Source organism: Pinus tabuliformis, chromosome 4_2 (assembly GCF_031772625.1).
Source record: "Pinus tabuliformis cultivar Carrire ecotype Pingquan chromosome 4_2, CPIR1, whole genome shotgun sequence".
Taxonomy (NCBI): domain Eukaryota; kingdom Viridiplantae; phylum Streptophyta; class Pinopsida; order Pinales; family Pinaceae; genus Pinus; species Pinus tabuliformis.
The window spans coordinates 1021643523-1021663478 of NC_142304.1; the positions used below are offsets into that span (position 1 = coordinate 1021643523).

Below are 19956 nucleotides of genomic sequence, written 5' to 3' on the forward strand. Positions count from 1 at the left end.
TCCAAGTCTCCTTTTATAACTTTTATCAATAAAATACCATGGGTCATCAGGATACCATGGATTACCAAAATACCATGGATCTCCCCTTTTTAACTTTTTCCTATTCAATAATATAAAGTGACTTTATAAAGTTTTATTCATTAATTAAGTAAAAGCCACTTAATAATCTCCTTTTTAATTTAATTACTCAATATCACCTTAGTGATGACATTAAATAACTAAATTAATTGACTCCCGACTTCTATTCTCAGAATGGAACATTATATCCATAAGCAATGTTACCACTCAAACTAGCAGGGGTCCTAGGAGGGGATCCTATAGAGCAACTACTAGTTCAAGGGACAACAATAGAGCGATAGCCCACTATCACCTCAGCGAAGGCTCCCTACTCTTTATGCACTTTCACTGATGGGAGGAGACCCGGTATAGGGGGAATCACTAAGAAGGATGGACCTATGAATGGATAGAGAGTGATTCCTAAGGCCTATTCACAAGAGAGGCTCAATTAGATAGCTTGCTTGCTTCAAAAGCAAGGTGATGGGCTCTCTAGGAAGGGCTTAAGAGGATTCTTAAGCCTAGGTTTGGAGGATATACCTTAACAAGGGGCTTCCTAGACCTAAGCATACTTATGGATAAGCGACTTCTATGTATTCCTTATGGAATTGGAGTTACAAAGTTGTGGGACCACACAGAGCCAAGTGGACCCAAAACTAGGTCAAGAATATGGAGTTGATCAACCAACGAGGGTTTTGACCTAATTAGAGTAGAGAATAGGATCAAGGGACTAGTTTTCTTTGAAAGTTTGAATGCAAAGATCACAATGAGGACACTAACCCAAATCAGCCTAGGGCAAGAATTGGTCTTGCAGCTAAGGGTTGCTATATCTTGATATTCCACCATCGGATTTGCTTGAAATTTTAAGGACCTCTACAGATAACCCCAACGCAGTAGTGGACCAAAAATTGAGGTGTTTGGGTGGCTACAATAAAATTCATTGGATGCCCTAGGTGACCCTCTAGGGTTAGGCTTAGAATTTGGAAAGTGAAGATGGAGAGGTAAATTTCACCACCAAAGGGATACGAGGATCAGTGTCTTATTGCTTGGGCCTAATGGAGAATTTTTGTGAGCTAAGGAGCCCTAATTGATCTTTGTTAGCCTCTCCAAGGGCATCAACAAGGTCAATAAGGATTTATACTTCAAATTTGCGAAGGAGACAATTTCAAGGTATTCAACCTAAGAGACAACTCTAGGAATATTCACCCAATCCCTCAAAGCTCAACGCATGCATTTAATCACTTGTTCAAGGTCTCAGAAGAATTTCGCATTACATTAACCCATACAAGAACAATGATAACAAGATACATTCATTTGACAAGTAAGATAATAAGAATAGCATCAAAATTTTGACTTACATAAGAGAGAGAGTATATCCATTCATCTTTGCATTAAAAAGAGGCTCCAAAGACAATAATGAAATTCCAAACATCATAGTGCATCAAGAAAGCTCCAAAAATTATCCCAACAAAAAGTGCGAAATCTCTCAAGAGATATTAATCCAATCCAAGTGATGATGAGAGAAATGAATCATCCTTTCATCTATTTATACAATCCAATAATAGATTCGAATAGCCTAATTTGTCTTATTTAGCCCCAAATAATAAAATAATGCTCAATAATGGCATGACTTGGTGACAAGCCCACCAAGATAACTCAATAGCATAAAAAATAAGCCTCTTAAGAGGGTAGAATGATCAATATAATGAGTCGTTGGGCCATTGAAAAGGCCTAATGAAGTCCAAAGTGTGCCATGGTGAGAGAATGGACTCCAAACATAGTGGACAAGCAGTTGGACCCTTATTTCCCTGTGGTGCTCCCAAGTGGGTGTGGGGGCAGAAGAACAACCTCATGGGTCTCCAAGTGGATCAATGATGCTTGTAAACCATCTATAAGGGCTAGGATGATGAGATAGGCCCTCCCTTTGTCTCTTGCAGTGAGACACGTCCTCATCTAAACTCTGGAACATCTGTCAAGTGTATGGTGCAAGTGTGGAGTCGGTTGGGAATGTTGAACTAGGTGCATCATCCTCCTCCAAAAGGTGGAACACGAGTAATCACTGAGTGGAGTTGGGGATCCATGAAGTACTCTCTGCTACGGTGGAGGTCCATGGCTCTCAACACTCACCCTAGAAGTGCCAATGTGCCCTTCTATGGGCTTGGACCCTACCCCAAACGGAAACCCACCTGCAATCCCGCATAAGATCCAATGTGTCCCCTTGCCCTCCAATGCAACTAATCATTAGAATAATAAAGAAAAAGAGCTTACAAATCATGAAATCAATGGGGCATTTCATGGTGGCATGCCCTTCCATAGTGGGCTTTGGCATGTATAAGTGTCTCCAAGCTTAATAAGGGGGTTAACCAAGGTCCTATTAGGTGGTTTCAGCCTTTAAAGGAGGTGACATGTCCATGGTACATTCATCGGTTAGTAGGTGTCAAGTGATATAGTCATGGAACGGAGTGGGGATCAGCAGAATGCTCCAAGCCACATGTCGTGGTATAAGGGTAGCTATGATGAGGGAATCCCACACTTGGGTATGTGAGTGTAGGAGGGAGCAAATCGTGGTACATGAGTTATCTCGGCCTTGTTTTTCCACCTCTCTTCATATGCCTTTGGCCTTTAATTGATTTTTCTTCATAACTACTCAGGGCTCCAGGGGATGAGAGCATGATGTGTAGGATATAGAAGTAGGTACCCCCTTGTAAGTTGGGGCATTTCATTGCCCACCAGGGGTTGGAACAACCATGGGTTCCTTTATGTGGAAGGGGCTCATCTAGGGCCCATAGGAACTACGGTGATGGCTATAAATAAGGGGTAGAGCTCATGTTTGGATTTTTCCCACATGCTAAATTTGTATGTCCTGACCATCTTTTGCATTTTGTAGTATGTTTCCTGTTGAGAGTGGCCAAATTATGGTTTTTCTTTTCTTTTTAGCTGCATCAACCTCTAGGGCATCATTCCAGGTTTGACCCACGGTGTGGACAAGGGGAGGGGACGCTAACCCTATGTGGACCCAGTGGACATATGTGGACCCATATGTGAAAAATGATAAATGAGATTAAAATGAGTGGAAGGGAGTGGTATATATGGTGTCGGGAAGCGGGACCACACAACCAAAATTGAGATTTCCCATGTAGTGCCAACCCCCAAGCTGATGGCCAGTAAAGCAGATCCCACGGAACTAGGATACAAGGCTAACCACCAAATCGGACATAGGAGACAAGAGTACATACCTAGCCCACTCTTTTCGTTGAATCCCCCCACCAATCCATGCCCAAGAGTGTCCACAATAAGTAAGGAAAATTACTCAACTATACCAATGAAAAGCCATACCTTCGAGGTCGGGAGGCCCACCTTCAAACATACAATCATGATAGATGGGCGAGGAACAACATGGCTGGCTCAAGTGGCAAAGATAATGGCACATGGAGCTATCTGGTAGCTGCAAGGGGCTGTTGGCTGCTAGTTGAGGACCATCTAGGAGAAAACTTTCTCCTATGCATACTACCCACAAGTGGTGGGTAACAAGCCACAAATAAAATATTTTTACTAGGCAGACGATAGAGCACTAGAAACCCAACCCTGCCTATATTTGTCTAACAGATGCTTGGGTTTTATAAGAGACGCGGGTTGTACCAGTCTAACTTTCAACCACATGGTAACATGGAATTTTTGGCTTGCTTCCACAAGACAATCATATTGTAAGATTTAAAGTGCAGAGCTTCTTTAACTGAAAGACGGAAAAAAAGCAATAAAAAGCACTGATGTTTAAAAGAATAACAAATGATAAAAAAGACATCTAACAGGATATCAATGTTCCAGTATTAGAGGAGCCAACAAAATTGTACTTTGGTTATAATCTCGTGAAATTTTCAACATTTCAAATAGAAGGTAGAAAGTACAGGTACCAATTTTCCAGTATTACAGGACCCAACAAAATTGTACTAAGGTTATTATCTCATGAAAGTGTCAACATTTCAAATGTGATGTAGAAAGTAACCTTCAAAATTGAACAAGTAGCCTGTAGAAAGGTATATGTTAAATAGACACCAACTTTATCTCGCAAAGAGTAGAAAGAACCAGTGGCCACGGGGTTTCCAGAAAGACAAAAACATTTCTGCATCATCTACAACTTAAAAGCCACTTAGGAAAGAATGTGATAAGTTTCCTAGAAGACATTATCTGCAGTTTCCTTCAAAATGATTCCAACCAATGTTGCAAACATCGGCATCAGGATATAATCGGCAAGGGTACAGAACACCAACAAATCATAAAAATCAAGAAAATATCGGCAAACAATGGCAAAATTAAGATTCCACCAAAATATCGGTAGAAATCAGCAAACATCGGATAAGGCAAAACATCACAATTTTGCAAATTTTTGCAATACTGTTTGCAATACCGTTTCCCACAAACTGAAAAGTGTACGTTTTCCAAGGAGGAAAAATAACTTGAGTCTTCCCTTTAATGAATGGAAACCATATATCAAGAGATATAATCATTATTGAAGACATATTAATCCCAAATATAAGAAAAAGAATCTCTATCTTCCTTCCACACAATACAGCCTACGACAATAATACATGCAGGCACATCAAAACATATCCACATCGTGGTGAACATAAATTTCCTCAATCAAATGCATCTGCAATTTCTAGATGGACTATGAAATTTTACCTTTACAAGTCGCTTAGCTTCATCATCAACATTTCCACATAAGAAAGTTCTTGATGTATCACCATGGTACCCCTACAGGAATGTATGCAATGCCTAGATCATGAGTATTACATTACACATTTTTGTAGATGACTCATGTAAATCTAAGTAATATTCAAAGATACAGGTAATGAAGTAAAACACATTATAATTTCTAACAGATTATAAAACACACATTGTTGGTTTTCCCAGGTAACCAAACAAAATCACATTTTCCATTAGTTACTATTCCCTCATGTAATGTTCACCATATCCATCAAAGTGGCTAGTATATCAACCATAACAAGGCTTTCCTTTTCACGTTATATTTTTCCAAAGGTCAGCTGTAATCTTGTTTATACATTACACATTTTCATCCATGACTCATGTAAATCCAAGTTATGTTCAAAGATGGATAGGAAATGAAGCAAATAAATTACAATTTCTAACAGATTATAGAACACACATTTTTGGTTCTTCTAGGTAAGTAAACAATATCATGTTTTCAATTAGTTACAATTCCATCTTCTAATGTTGACCATATCCACGGCAATGGCTAAATTCTAATATGTAACTCAGATCATTGCAATTAAAGTGGCTAGTATATCAATCATAACAAATTTATCTCTTCAAGATTTATGTTTCCAAAGGTCAGCTATAATCTTGTTTATACATTCTGCAGATAATAACCTAACTAGATTAAGTGAGAAAACAAACACTTACATTCAAATAGACAGTTACATCAATATTTATAATGTCGCCATGCTGCAGTTAAAAAGTCACAGTTCGACATTAAAGTCAGTCATTCTGAATATAAGTCCATTTGCATCAACTATTAAGTTCTTAGAATTGTAACAGTGATAATGGAGAAAAGATGATGTTAGATAAGATATAGAACCTGTAACTGACGAGAATCAGGTATCCCATGACACAGACACTCATTGACAGATGTGCATACGCTTTTTGGAAAGCCGCCATAGCCAAGGGGGGAGGGATACGCCCCAGAATCAATGATCATTTTGTGGACAGCTTTGTCAATTTCATCTGTCGTTACTGATGGCTGGAGGAAGCCTCAGAAAACTATCAGTTGGCAAAAAAAAAAACAAACCATGGCTTATAACTAAATGAAAAAAACATAGTCTGGAGAAAGAAAGATTACAAGAAAAAAATGTTATAAACCTTATTTTACAGTTTGACTTTATCTTCTCAAACAAAAGAATAACACAAACTAAATAAAGGATAAGTATTAACCAGAGGACTTTTCAGTGTTAGCCATTACTTAATGAATTATTTTGGAAAAATGCAGTGAGTACATCCTAGATGTTGCTACTTTCGGGGGAAAAAACAGAGAAAGAATGGTCAATGATGTTTTTATTAGAAATACTGAGAGAGGGGGGGAGGGGGTGAATCATTATTTCGTGCCACATCAAATTTTACTTTGTTTATACTTTTATTTTCAATGTTAACTGAACCATCATTTCATTAATAACATATTATGCAGTAGGTCTAGACATATGCAGTAAACCATGACCAGTATTTAAACATTAACATAAGGATATATAAACCATAAGAATGCAACACGTCATCAACACATAGGGACATCGGATTTTTAGGTGGAAAACCCAACTGAGAAAAACCACCGTTGTCATCTCTGTCTTCTTCTTATTATTAAGAAAATCTCTTATTACATCTTGCAATAGTGTAGACTGTTACCGGTGCGCAAGCTCCTACTTGTTGGAGGCTACCACCTCATCTTGTTTCTTCAGCTACCACTAGAAGGAAGCTACTACTCCCTCATCAAATTTACCGGCCACCACTGGAAGGAAACTACTACTCCCTCATTGAAGGCTCCAACCCTCATATTCCTTTGTGGACCACATTTCAAAATATTTCACATTGGATCCACCTAACTCAAACACAAACCAAATCTTGTAGGCCATGTTTCATCCAATTTTCAAACTAGACCCACATATACCACTCTGCTCAATCTAAATAACAAGTACCAAAACCTCTCTACAACAAATCTCTCTGCTCAATTGTCAACAAAACTCTCTCCGCAATAACAAATCAGCTGATGGACCATCATAGTAATCAGCCATTCACTGTACAAAATCAGTCGCAATAACCTGTGCATCCAATAGCAAACCCTAGTAGCCAATCTCAACATCAAGCCTCACCAGGCCATCTTATTCATCAAAAAGCGATAATGATAACAAATGTCAAACATATTGATTAATACATCCTTGACAATCAGCAACAAAACAATACAAAACCCTCTCTCATAGCATGAATGCCATTTTATTGTTCCAAAATCAACATCAACAACACTCTCTCACTTAGCCAATGCCAAACCCTAATGACAAGACGCACCATACATCAAGCTTATAGCAACAATGCATCATATCAACCTCACTTTAACCATGGCAGTTTAGGACATCAATCAATATAAAATTTCTGCCAAAACCCTAATGACTCAATACATCAACCAGTACACTATACTTTTCACAATGAGTGAAGCACTGAAGGCCTTCCCTTCTATCTCTGCAAATCATATACCAACAACAATCATCTCAAAGTAGCATCATCATAGCACTTGCAAACCTACAGTGTCAACATTGTCTTCAATATTTTCTAAATCAAAACTCTGTCCACAGCAAACAACTAACAAAAATCCTGCATTCTAGCATCAAATGACAAGCAGCAGCATAATTACTGCAGGTGTCACAATACTATCATGTGAAATACTCAAGATCTCTGCCCTTGGTGAGTAATACACTGATCTCTGCAAAATGTAGCAACCAACTACAACCAAATACCTCTGTAAACAATGCCAAAAACTTTTTTTGCAAGCCTTTCAATTCAAGATCATTAATACATGATGGTCAATTAAGACAAGCAGCAGCAAGTTCTGTCAAATAGGTTTTTGACACTAATGGATTTCAATCCCTGCAATCAAGGAACCACTGCAAAACCTCCATCAAACCTTTCTCCAAAACAATGAGAAATAGTCTCTGCAAAACAATCATAGTCACATACTTATGTAACCTTCTGCAATCTTTCTCTGGCCATGGATCCCTGCATGTACTCTATCCTCAAATAATAAAGTGCCCTCATAACACTAAACCATCATTGATCCAAAGACACAACAACTCAATACAAATGACATCAATCCATCTCATCCAATTAGACTCAGTCATACAAGAAAAACAAGCTCAGATAACAGGATTAAATTCAAGAGCAAACCCTGTGAAATGAAATTTTGTCACTGACTCCTACATACACAATACTCAGTCATCAAATCTACATTCATCCGCTCTGCAAGACAAGCAATGGTATTACACAGATCTTGTTAATTTTGAACCTAACAATCAAACTCTATTTTGTGTGCTCAACCTTTGCAAAATAATGCAAATCTATAGGTCATAAAATGAGAACTCTTGTCGATGCATACCCTCAGCAGCAAATCGAGTAACAATATTATCATTATATTTTTTCAACTCCTGCATTCTATCATGACATTATTCAGTCACTAAATCAAGTGTATAGGTCTTCGCCCTCCGTACTAAATGTTAGTGTCAGTCTTTCCAGCCTTCCTCCAGTGATCAAATATGCTCTTACAAAGTGGTCTCAGAGTGTCAAGGTCAAATTTTGTCATTTCAAAGAGTTTTCAAGCAAAATTTGGTCACTAGGCATTAGGTCTAGGGTTTGCTTTCACTCCTTCCAAAATTGCCCAAACGCCAATCTATGTTACTATTCAGCTAAGTCTATCATCATTCATAGGGTTTTCATTATCATCTCAGTGTCTAATGAGTCATTTTACATCTTGTTCATGCTTAAGTTGCACCTAGGCAAGGTCATTTCCCTCTCTTAGGGTTTTGAAAGCAATTTCTCTTGGACAGTCAAATCATCGGCAAAACTTGTATCCAGATGTTCATACACCTTCTCCTATCCTTCATATACCTTATCAAATGCTTCTCATCACTGATATCCCCCAAATTCCTCATTTTTGCACAAACCCTAGTTTCTAGCTACAACTTGGCAATTTTCTAGGTTTGGCCTGTGTTTTGCCCTTTTGGACCCCTTCTCCTCACTCGATCTCCGCGATTCCACTTTCCCCTGCTTCCTAACATCCCTCCCCACTCCCAAAAATTTCCCCAAGAATTTAGAAGCCCCTTATCCCCTTCATTTCGCTTCATTTCGGCAAAATCCCTTGTTCCACACATCGGGATAAGTTTCACTCAAAAGATGTTTCAGAGCAATCAAAGATGAATTTTGGAAAACTGAGAGAGGTTTTTGTCCACAACATGCCAAAGAAGAAAAACCTCCTTCACTTTTTGCACAGGTGTCATGGTTTTAGAGAAATGTCAAAATTACAATCGCCAGATCCAAGGAGGTTGGCCAAGGCACTAAAACCACGGAAAAGGCCCGATCCACTCCAAATTTTGGCCAAAGCCTATTTGACTGAGCATGGTACTTTATTGGGGACTCCCAGCCCAAATTTCAAGAAATTTGGAGAAAATTTTGTCAATTGTGAATTTTTTGTGCCAAACACAGGTTTTCTCTACCTTTCGTTGGGCAACTCCTTTTTGGGAAAACTCAGCATTTTTGGATTTGTCATGCAAAGATACACTTGCTCAGCCATTGCCAAGAAATTTCACCAAGTTTTGGGCCTCCAGAAAGTCAAAAAACAAGCAAAAAATGACTTTCTGCCACCTTTTTGACACACAGGAAGCAGTCTTGGGAGATTGCAATTTTGGAGGGGCAAATGACCACCAAATTCAGAAATTCCACTTGGGTTGGAAAGTAGACATCCAGACCTTTCCAACAAGCCCACTTTTGCCTCATTTGGACACCTGGAAGTACCTCAAAATCAGCTCCAAAGTAGCGCGACCCGTTCAGGAAGAGGGCGCGACCCGTTGGGCAGTTTTCACAGGAATTCATCTACAGCTCAGGAATTCGCCCAGCTTTGACCAGTTTTGACTTGTGATGGGATTTTTCACCCTCTTTGATGTAATTTATGTATTTTCATGTTGACATGACACTTATTTACCTACTCTAGAAGATTCATTCATGAAATAGCAAACATTTAATGAATGAATTGGTTTCCTAGCTTATAGAGGCAAGTTGTTTTGACTGCTTAGATTTTAGTGCTCAGTTTAGAATTGGTTGAAACAGCTCCTAGAAGGATGAGCTCGACCCCTAGAGGCAAGGAAAGGTGTTAGCTTGCCTATATTATGTATTTTCTTAGTTATTTTCAGGGGTTAGAGGGTTGGACTCTTGAGGGAGAAAGCTCTATTGTATTACTCATTGTATCTCTGTAATTTTGGCAAAGGAAGAAAGACCAGGGTTTTGCAGTCCTTTTTGGGATTCCTGTGGTTACATGTATTGATGGTGTGTTTCTCTTTGTACTTGTAAGTGTGTTATGTGAATCATTTCCTTATTTTTCCTTCTGCAAATTAGGGAAATGAAGTGTTAAAGTAGAATTCATGACTGTCATGCTCTGCTTTTAAGTTTGCTTAATATCAATGTTTTCAACCGTTTAAGGGGAATTCAAGGTTATTGCTTGCTCTCCTTAACTCCTCACCGGTCATTCTCATCCATCCACCTCTATCAAAGGCATCAATACTGTCTCCTACCTTGCCCCAAAGAACCCCCTGCAAAAACTGTGTCCAATCCCCGCACCCAAAATTGCCTTTCCCCAACTTTCCACCAAAATCTTAAAATTTCCAATTCAAACCTTTTTTATCAGTTTACTAGCGTAAAATCAGTGTTTCCTTATTGGTTATCTCGCCTGTTGAAGGTCTTTACCGAGATATACCGGAGAGAGCCCTCTCCTGCCCCGTAGGGCTAGCTACGAGGCTAAGTGGTTTGATGTTGCCTTGGAGTTTGCCTTTCTCAGCCTGAGGTGAAATTTCAAGCGCTAACACTAAAGATAAGTCAATGTAAACTCATGGAAAACATTCATCCTTCATTCACTCAAAACTGAGCTACTAGTGCACACATTTGGATCGATGAGTAGACTCCAGCAAAATAATGCTCTGCAAAAAAAAAGCACTCCTACCTTCACCGTGCAAACATTATTATATCTTTGTCCCTTTAGATCTATACTCTTTGTAATGAAGAAAAATCTGTAAAGTCCTCTCTTGCACATTATTTGTGTGCGCACAAGATTATAGGGATTTCAGTGCTCATATAAACGAAATCTCTGATAAAAACATGACATGCATTGACAAATTAAAAATTCAGAGATATGGAACCTCTATTTATCCAAGGAAATTGTGTTGTCTGTGAGCTCATACATACAATCATTGCATTCATATTCACTCCTCAAAGATTTAGAATTGAATAACAAATCGAGACTTGCCCACAGGTGAGATAATATCAGATCATTGATAATCACATAAGTCGAGATAATACTTATGTTAAGTTATGGTATGTTCTATGCTTATAACAGTTTACTTCTTTTCCTTATTATATTTCATAGATTATCAATCACATGTACATAAAGTAAAGTGCAGATAGAACATTAAACGATCGACAGAAAACAAGCCAAGACAAGAGACACAAGATGTGGTGGCTAGCCAGGGACAAACCCCATAATGTGTGGGGAAACCCTTTGATCAAATCTTCTTTTATCTTCAATAATTCAACAGAGAGAAATAGTACAATAAATCTGATTCATATCAGCAGTAGCAAACCCTAGATCAGCAGCATCAGCATTAGCGGCTTCATCATCAAACTAGGGCAGACGATATCTCACAAACCGACCATCGGATCAGCTTGATTCCACCACCAAAAGTTGCAACTCCCAGAGGAGGTTCAGATGAACCTACAGCGTAGTTCAAATGAGGAGATATTCTAGTCCACGCAGATCAAACTTTACTTCTGCAGTTGTCGCTTCAGTTTCAGCAGCTTCCGACTTCAAACTAGGGCAGTTGATATCTTGCAAACCGTTCGTCAGATTGACTTGATTCCACCACCAAAAGTTGTGGCTTTCAAAGGAGGTTTAGATGAACCTACAGCGCAATTCAGATGAGGATATCTTCTAGTCCATGTAGGTCAATCTTTAATTCTGCAGTTGCAGCTTCAGTTTCAGCAACTTCTGGCTTCAAACTAGGGCAGTCGATATCTTGCAAACCGTCCGTCAGATTGACTTGATTCCACCACCAAAAGTTGCGGCTTTCAGAGAAGGTTCAGATGAACCTACAGCACAGTTCAGATGAGGAGATCTTCTAGTCCACGTAGGTCAATCTTTATTTCTGCAGTTGCAACTTCAGTTTCAGCAGCTTCCGGCTTCACATGTGTGAGGGAGAGACCCTTTTCTGCGCAGTAGAGAAGAGACTCTTTTCTGCGCAGTAGAGAGAGAGAGAGGTGTGATGAGATGAGTGAGTCAAAATGAGGAAAAGTCTTCCGTATTTATACACAATGTTGGTGTTTGAATAGATGCGACTGTTAGGCTTCTGAGCCTAGATGAGTTGTAGGTCGGCTTGATAATAATTCCATAATCAAAATAAATTCATATCTCCATGAATACTTATCGGAATCGGATGATCTTTATATCAATACACCTCTCGACGAGAGGAATCTAATAAAAATATTATCAGCCATGAATAAGATGACCCACATGAAGTTTTGCCCTAGTTGCCAATTTTAACAACTTACCATATCATCAGATTTCTAAACCTTGAGATCGCTTAACCTATGCCCACTGGTGCAAATACCTATTGCTAGACAAAGCAAACTCAACTCATCGATTGCACACATTGTGTAGGAATTTACAGGGTAAGTTCCTCAAACAGAACACCAAAGCACACTGCTCACAAACAGATCACAGATCAATACACCAGTAATGTTAACGTGGTTAAAACCCTCAAAGAGGGAAATAGTCCACGACCTAAGCCAACGCGGCCACTTCAAGCAATTTATCAATAAAATAATGAAAATTTACATAAGCTTCTCTTATGAACGGTTACCCTACAAATGATCCTCCATGCTCTTTAAATAGAGATCATGGACCAATCGGGTGTTAAGCCACGAATCAAGTGTCGGTAATACCGAGAAGAGAATAAACCGTCGGATCACTACATATCGTAACCGTCGGATTGTAAGTTACAAAAGTACATAGTAAAGAAACACACTTTACCTAACTCTACACTAGACCAAGTTATACTTGACTATTTCCTATGTGTCAGAATATCCTAACATCCCCCTTTAAGAACAACTTGGGATAGGATTGAAGGATGTGCAAATATGACACAATAGGAAAAGGAAGGAGGCATTAGAGCCTATCCCCCCTAGTGACAACTTCTTGAACTCCAACCATAAATCGAAGTTTAGTAAACTTCGCCTCTATGAGAGCCTTTGAAAAGATGTCTGCAACTTGATCATCTGTTGAACAATATTGCACTTCAAGAACATGGTCGTGAATGAGGTTTCTGATGAAGTGCATGTGCAGTTCAATGTGTTTGCTGCGCTGATGTTGGACTGGATCTTTGCATAGTTGAATGGCACTTCGATTATCACACCAAAGTGTAGTCGGATGTTGTTGTTGAAATCCAAACTCTGACAGGATCTGACGAAGCCACAGGGCTTCCTTACTAGCTTCTACAGCACCACGATACTTTGCCTCTGCCAAAGAAAGAGAAATGGCACTTTGTTTCTTGCAAGCCCATGTAATAGGTCCTGAACCAAGAGTGAACACATAACCTGCAGTAGACTTCCGATCATCAGGGTCACTAGCCCAATCAGAATCAGTGAAACCAACCAATAGAGGAGATGCTTCTGCACTATAATGAATCCCAAACTGAATTGTAACTTGAACATAACGAAGTATTCTTTTAGCTTCTTTCCAATGACTTTCATGTGGTTTTCAAGCATCTCGGTCTGGATATGCCCTAAATGTATGTTCTTCTCATTCTCATGAGTGGCTCATTGATTCTAGAGCTTCTTATCACATGGCCAAAAACAAAGCCATGTTTTCTTCTTTAAATGATTGTAACACCAAAAATATATATGTTGGTGATGATAGATCTCTTAATGTTGTAGGGATTGAAACTGTTCATATAGATAATGGTCAATTCAATGATGTATTATGTGTTCCAACCTTATCCTGCAACCTTCTATCTGTATATCAGATAACTCATTCAGGTGAATGTAAAGTAATTGAATTTTCACCTCACGATGTTGTAATTAAGGACCTAAGAGATCCTAGACAAATTTTAGCTACTGGCATTGCTGATGATTCTACAAGGTTGTATAAGTTTAACAACTTTGGGTCATCAAATATTCCCTCAGTATTTGTTGCTCATAATGATGAAGTGACCAAACTTTGGCATGAGCGATTTGGTCACTTAAACTATCGCTCCCTTCAGAATCTATGTAAAGAAAATATGGTGACAGGTCTTCCAATGGTATCTTGCAGAGATGGTGTTTGTTCCGGATGTGTACTTGGAAAACATCATCGGGATAGTTTTGAAAAACGTGCCTCTTGGCATGCCTCAACCCATTTACAGCTTGTGCATAGTGATTTATGTGGTCCACTTCTGGTTGTTTCATTCTCTAGCTACAAGTATTTCTTAACTTTCATTGATGATTTCTCGAGACGCACATAGGTATACTTCTTAAAACTCAAGAGTGAAGTATTTGACATGTTCTTGGCCTTTAAGGCCTTTGTTGAAAAACAATCTGGACATCAAATTCTTAAGCTAAGATCTGATAATGGCGGAGAATATGTTAACAACAAATTCATCAACTTTTGCACTGAGAATGGAATTCAAATGCAACATATTGTTCCATACACTCCACAACAAAATGGTGTAACTGAAAGGAAAAATCGCACCTTAAAGGAAAGGGCTAATTGTATGCTTCAATCTAAAGGACTTAGTCTTAATTTTTGGGCAGAAGCAATTAACTATGCACATTACATAATAAATCGCACTCCTACTAAGGTTTTAAAGAATATCACTCTAGAAGAAGCATGGAGCTCAATTAAACCAGATATAAGTCACTTTCGTGTTTTTGGAAGTGAAGCATGGGCCATATTTCAGATGAGAAAAATAAAGCTTTAGAACCTAAGAGTGAAAAATGTATTTTTGTTGGATATTCTGAAGATGTCAAAGGATACAGACTTATTCCACTTAAGTCCAAAAATGTTATCATTAGAAGAGATGTAAAGTTTACTGAAAATATTTGGCCTACGAGCCTAGTTCGGCGGATGTGCCACCTCTCTTTATCCCTTCTACTTCTGAAAATATTTCTTTTTCAGATGATGACAGCGAGGATGACAATCCTCCCCCACCTTCTTAGGATCCTCCTTCAGCTCCTCAGCTTCCAAAATGGGTCCGTGCTACTCAAGATGCAGCAAGTGCTCTTGTCGGTGATCCTACAGATTGGCGACATACACGTTCTTAGTTCGATAGAGCCTCTTCTTTACTAGCTCAAGCTTCAGCTAATTATGATCCTGACACCTTTGCAGAAGCTTCATGCCATCCAAATTGGGACGCAGCTATGAATGAAGAATATCGTTCATTATTGGCAAATGATACATGGGATCTTGTTCCCCTTCTAAAGGGACAAAAACTTGTTAGATGCAAATGGGTTTACAGAACCAAGTATGGACTAGATGGAAAAGTTGATAAACATAAAGCTCGTCTTATTGCTAAGGGTTTTTCACAAGTTGAAGGCATTGACTATACTGAAACCTTCTCCCCTGTTGCCAAAATGAACTCTATCCGCCTTGTTCTTTCCCTCGCTACCTCTTTGAAGTGGGAAGTCCATTAGATGGATGTTAAATCTGCCTTCTTGCATGGAGACTTGCATGAAGGAATATATATGGAACAACCTACTGGCTTTATACAAACAGTCTTTAGCCTTGTATGTCGGCTTAAGAAATCCCTTTATGGTCTCAATCAAGCCCCTCAAGATTGGTACGCCAAAATGGATAGCTTTCTTTTAGAAACTCGAGTTTCTAGGTGTCATTCTGGCAATACTGTCTACACCAAGAAAGTGGGCAAGTTTCTTACCATTCTTGTTCTTTATGTTGATGATCTTATCCTTACTAGTAGTGATCCCAACCTTATAAACCATGTGAAGTCCAGCCTTAAAAAGAAATTTGAAATGACAAACTTAGGACACTTACATTATTTTCTTGGTCTTCAAGTCTTGCAATCCAAGGAAGGTATTTCCCTTTCCCAGTCCAATTATGCATGTGATCTTCTATGCCATTTTCACATGGAAGACTGTAAGCCAGACCCTTCTCCCTTTCAATCTGGAGCCAAACTTTCAGTCACTTGTACTTCCCCTGAAGTTGATGCTACCTTATACCATCAACTTGTAGGAAAACTTTTGTATCTGACCCATACTCATCCTGACCTTTCCTTTGTTGTTGGCCTTATTGCTCGGTTTACGCAAAACCCACATGGAAGTCATTGGAAAGCAGCTAAAAGAATCAAAGTTGTGAAAATCGTGATCGGGATTAAATCGGCGCGGGAACAAATCGGGAAAAATCGGGAAAAAATCAGAAAAAATCGGGAAAAAATCGTTTGGTACAAAAATATTCATTTTTTTCATTTTTTTTCAATTTTTTTAATATCTAAACCATCTACAACATAAAATAAATACATTGACACATAAATATGATAAAAAAAACTAATATATAAGATGTTTAATATCATTTCTAGCGCTAAAATCAGACATAACCTTGAATCATGTCCTGAATAGTAAGTCCTGACTCCTAAGTCCCAACTCAACCTCAAAATATCAACAAAAAATATGATAATGTATCTCATCATGTCATAATGTCAGATACAATAAAATGAAAGTCTAATCCTATTTATTTCCTCTGCCCCTCTTGCGAGAAAATGCCACAGCTTTCCCTTTCCCTCTAGATGTAGATGCTGGTGCTTGTGCTGGTTGAGATGGCAGTGGAGTCTGATGTGCTCTAGAAGCTGAAGAACTAGAAGTAGGAGCTATAGGAGGTAGACCACGTCCTCTACTAGTGGCAGGGGTAGCCCGGGCAGGTGGTGTCACCTGAAAACATTACAATCTCCCAATCCTGAAATCCTGAAAAACTGATAAGTCTGCTGGATTTTAAATGAAATCTAAAATTCTACTTTCTCCATATGAAATCCAATGAGGCTGGAACCACTCTCAAACATCCTGAGTCATTTCATGGTAATGTTAAAAATTTAAGTAAAAGGATGAAAATGAAGATTAAGGAGAATGTCACTTTTACTTTAAGAATTTAACATTACCATGAATAGCATATCCATATTAGGGCCTAGACTTGATCATTAAGCTGCCCCACTCAAAAATTATTTGTTTCTTTCAAAAAAAAATTGCATGAAAAAACACAAAAAAAACGTTATAGAACTATGTTGTCGCGACCCCTGGTGATTTTTTAAGTTTTATCGCGATATTTTCAATAAAAATCGACAAAAAAAAATACCAGCAATTTTTTCGTATAAAAATCGCGATTTTCACAACACTGAAAAGAATACTTTGTTATGTTCGAGTTACAGTTCAGTTTGGGATTCATTACAGTGTAGAAGCATCTCCTCTATTGGTTGGTTTCACTGATTCTGATTGGGCTGGTGACCCTGATGATCGGAAGTCTACTGCAAGTTATGTATTTACTCTTCGTTGAGGACCTATTACATGGGCTTGCAAGAAACAAAGTGTCATTTCTCTTTCTTCGGTAGAAGCAGAGTATCGTGGTGTCATAGAAGCTAGTAAGGAAGCCCTGTGGCTTCATCAGATCCTGTCAGAATTTGGCTTTCAACAGTAGCATCCGACTACACTTTGGGGTGATAATCAAGGTGACATTCAACTATGCAATGATCTAGTCCAACATCAGCACAGCAAACAAATTGAATTACACATGCACTTCATCAGAAAGCTCATTCACGACCATGTTCTTGAAGTGCAATATTGTTCAACAAATGATCAAGTTGCAGACATCTTTACAAAGGCTCTCACAGAGGCGAAGTTTACTAAACTTCGATTATGGTTGAAGTTCAGGAAGTTGTCACTAAGGGGGGTGTTGTCGCGCGGATTGACACGACAACGCTCAGAACGGGGGCTGTCACTCTGATCCCCGATCCCTCCATTTTAAGCCTGTCTCCCGCGGCTAAGGGGGGTAGTCCCTGTGAGATGATGAGACCAACTGTCGACCAGTTGGTTGGGAAACACGAGATACGATATAAAAAGCACTAAAATGATTTGATTAATTGAGCAGACCAGTGCCTTAAGAGATTATTGTTAAAATAATTACTTGTTAGATATAGAAAAATAAACCGTGAACAGCAATCATTTGTCATCAAAAGGTATCAGCGAAATCACATAACCAAACGATATCCAGCGACTAAGAATTTTGAAAAAAGATAAATGCTTTAAACCACCACGAGAATCCTAGACCATTAACTAGATATCATATTCGCATCTCGACTTGAAAAATTCAGATCTTAAGATATAACATGAAAAACAACTGAAACTGGCAGAAATGATTTTCCAAATTTTTTATGTGATAAAATGAAACCCTAAACCCTGATAAAAACTGCATAAAGCAAAAAATTTGAAACCCTAGATCAGAGAAAATTGAAACCCTAAGACAACTGATTAATTTACAGATTTGGCCCCTTAACAGCCAGATTCAGCAATAAGAACGGAAATATTTTAACGAAACGAAAATTTCAGATTTGTCACTGTGAAGAACTTCAGAAAATTTCTCATGCAAATCAAATAAATAAACCGAATGATAGACCCAGGATCAAATCCAACTGGGCTCAGCAAAAAATGCTTGCGGGAGTTGGCTGGTTCAGCCGAGAACTTCCCCGAACGCCCACAAAATCCCTTCAGAAAATGTTTTCTGCACAGCTCAAAACAACCGTCAACAAAGAGGGCAAAAATGCTGCTAGATCTCAAACAGTAATGGAGATACCTGCCATTACTTCAGAAACCCTAACAGCACCCAAACCCCAGCAAGTGAACAAGATACCTGTGCTCACAATACTCTATAAGAAGCTAATATTAATGGCTGAAAATAACATATGCAAAAAATGAAATGATCTCACAGCATTCCAAGAGAGTAACACCAGCAAGATATGGACCCCAAAGTCTTCCTTTATTAACCAGAAACAGATTTACAAGAGAGCTTCTTCAGTCTTAGACTCACAGATCGAATCAATCTGAAATGACCACCTAAGACCCTATATAAAGGAAATGATCCCAACGGCTAGTTCGAATGATCCATGTAGAAATGATCTCGACCGTTGATGAGGATCAAGACATCTCTTGATCTCATCCGTCGATTTATTCACTTAAATTTTTTAAATTTTTTTTATTTATTATTTTATTTTATTTTTTAAATTTTTTATTATTTTTTATTTATTTCATTTCTTAAATTTTTAAATTTTTATTATTTTTTATTTATTTCGTTTTTTAAATTTTTAAATTTTTAAATTTTTTATTATTTATTATTAAATTTTTAAATTTCTTAATTTTTTATTATTTTTTATTTATTTCACTTTTTAAATTTTTAAATTTTTAAATTTTTAAATTTTTAATTTTTTTATTATTTATTATTTTATTATTATTTTTAAAATTTTAAAAATTTTAAAATTTTAAAAATTTTAAAAAAAAAATTATTATTTTTTATTTATTTCATTTTTTAAAATTTTTAAATTTTTTATTTATTTTATTATTTTATTTCATTTTTTAAATGGATCATCGAACTAAACCTTTGGAAACATCACCCAGGACTTAGGACTTAGGACTCACGAGGGGATTTAAAACATTTTTCGACCCTCAAGACACATTACATCATGACTTTTACAACTTACATCTCAAGGGGACAAGCCCACTTAACACAGACCCTCATAAATCACCCAGTTCTGCGACACAACTATAATCTAGCATATTAACACACTAGGATTCTCCTAAAGTTCTAATGACAAAATCCATCCCGGCTTTGGGGTCAGGTTTGAAGGAAAACTCTGCCGATCCATGGATCGGTGAGACGAAAAACCTTCCGGGACATAGATTATCATAGAAAGTTAGGTCCACCTAGGCAATTTTACATACATGACTCTGATCTGCTTAGATTATTTACAATTCATACATGCAGACTGGGTTTACAATTGAAATGATCAAGCTGCTGATGACTGTAGACTGGCACGGACACGTCGTTCAGGTGCTACCCCTTTCTGC

At 38.1% G+C, this 19956-nt stretch overlaps 1 protein-coding gene across 1 annotated transcript in view; it reads right to left on the reverse strand.

Annotated features, from left to right (window-relative positions):
- The window catches only part of MAP1C (methionine aminopeptidase 1B), a 308081-nt gene that overhangs the window by 162780 nt on the left and 125345 nt on the right, over positions 1-19956 (reverse strand). The window contains exons 4-6 of the mRNA XM_089424489.1: positions 5651-5812; positions 5476-5517; positions 4735-4806 (exon numbers count right to left, since the gene is read on the reverse strand). Of these exons, the coding sequence (XP_089280615.1) occupies positions 4735-4806; positions 5476-5517; positions 5651-5812 (276 nt within the window). The remainder of the gene's footprint in view (positions 1-4734; positions 4807-5475; positions 5518-5650; positions 5813-19956) is intronic.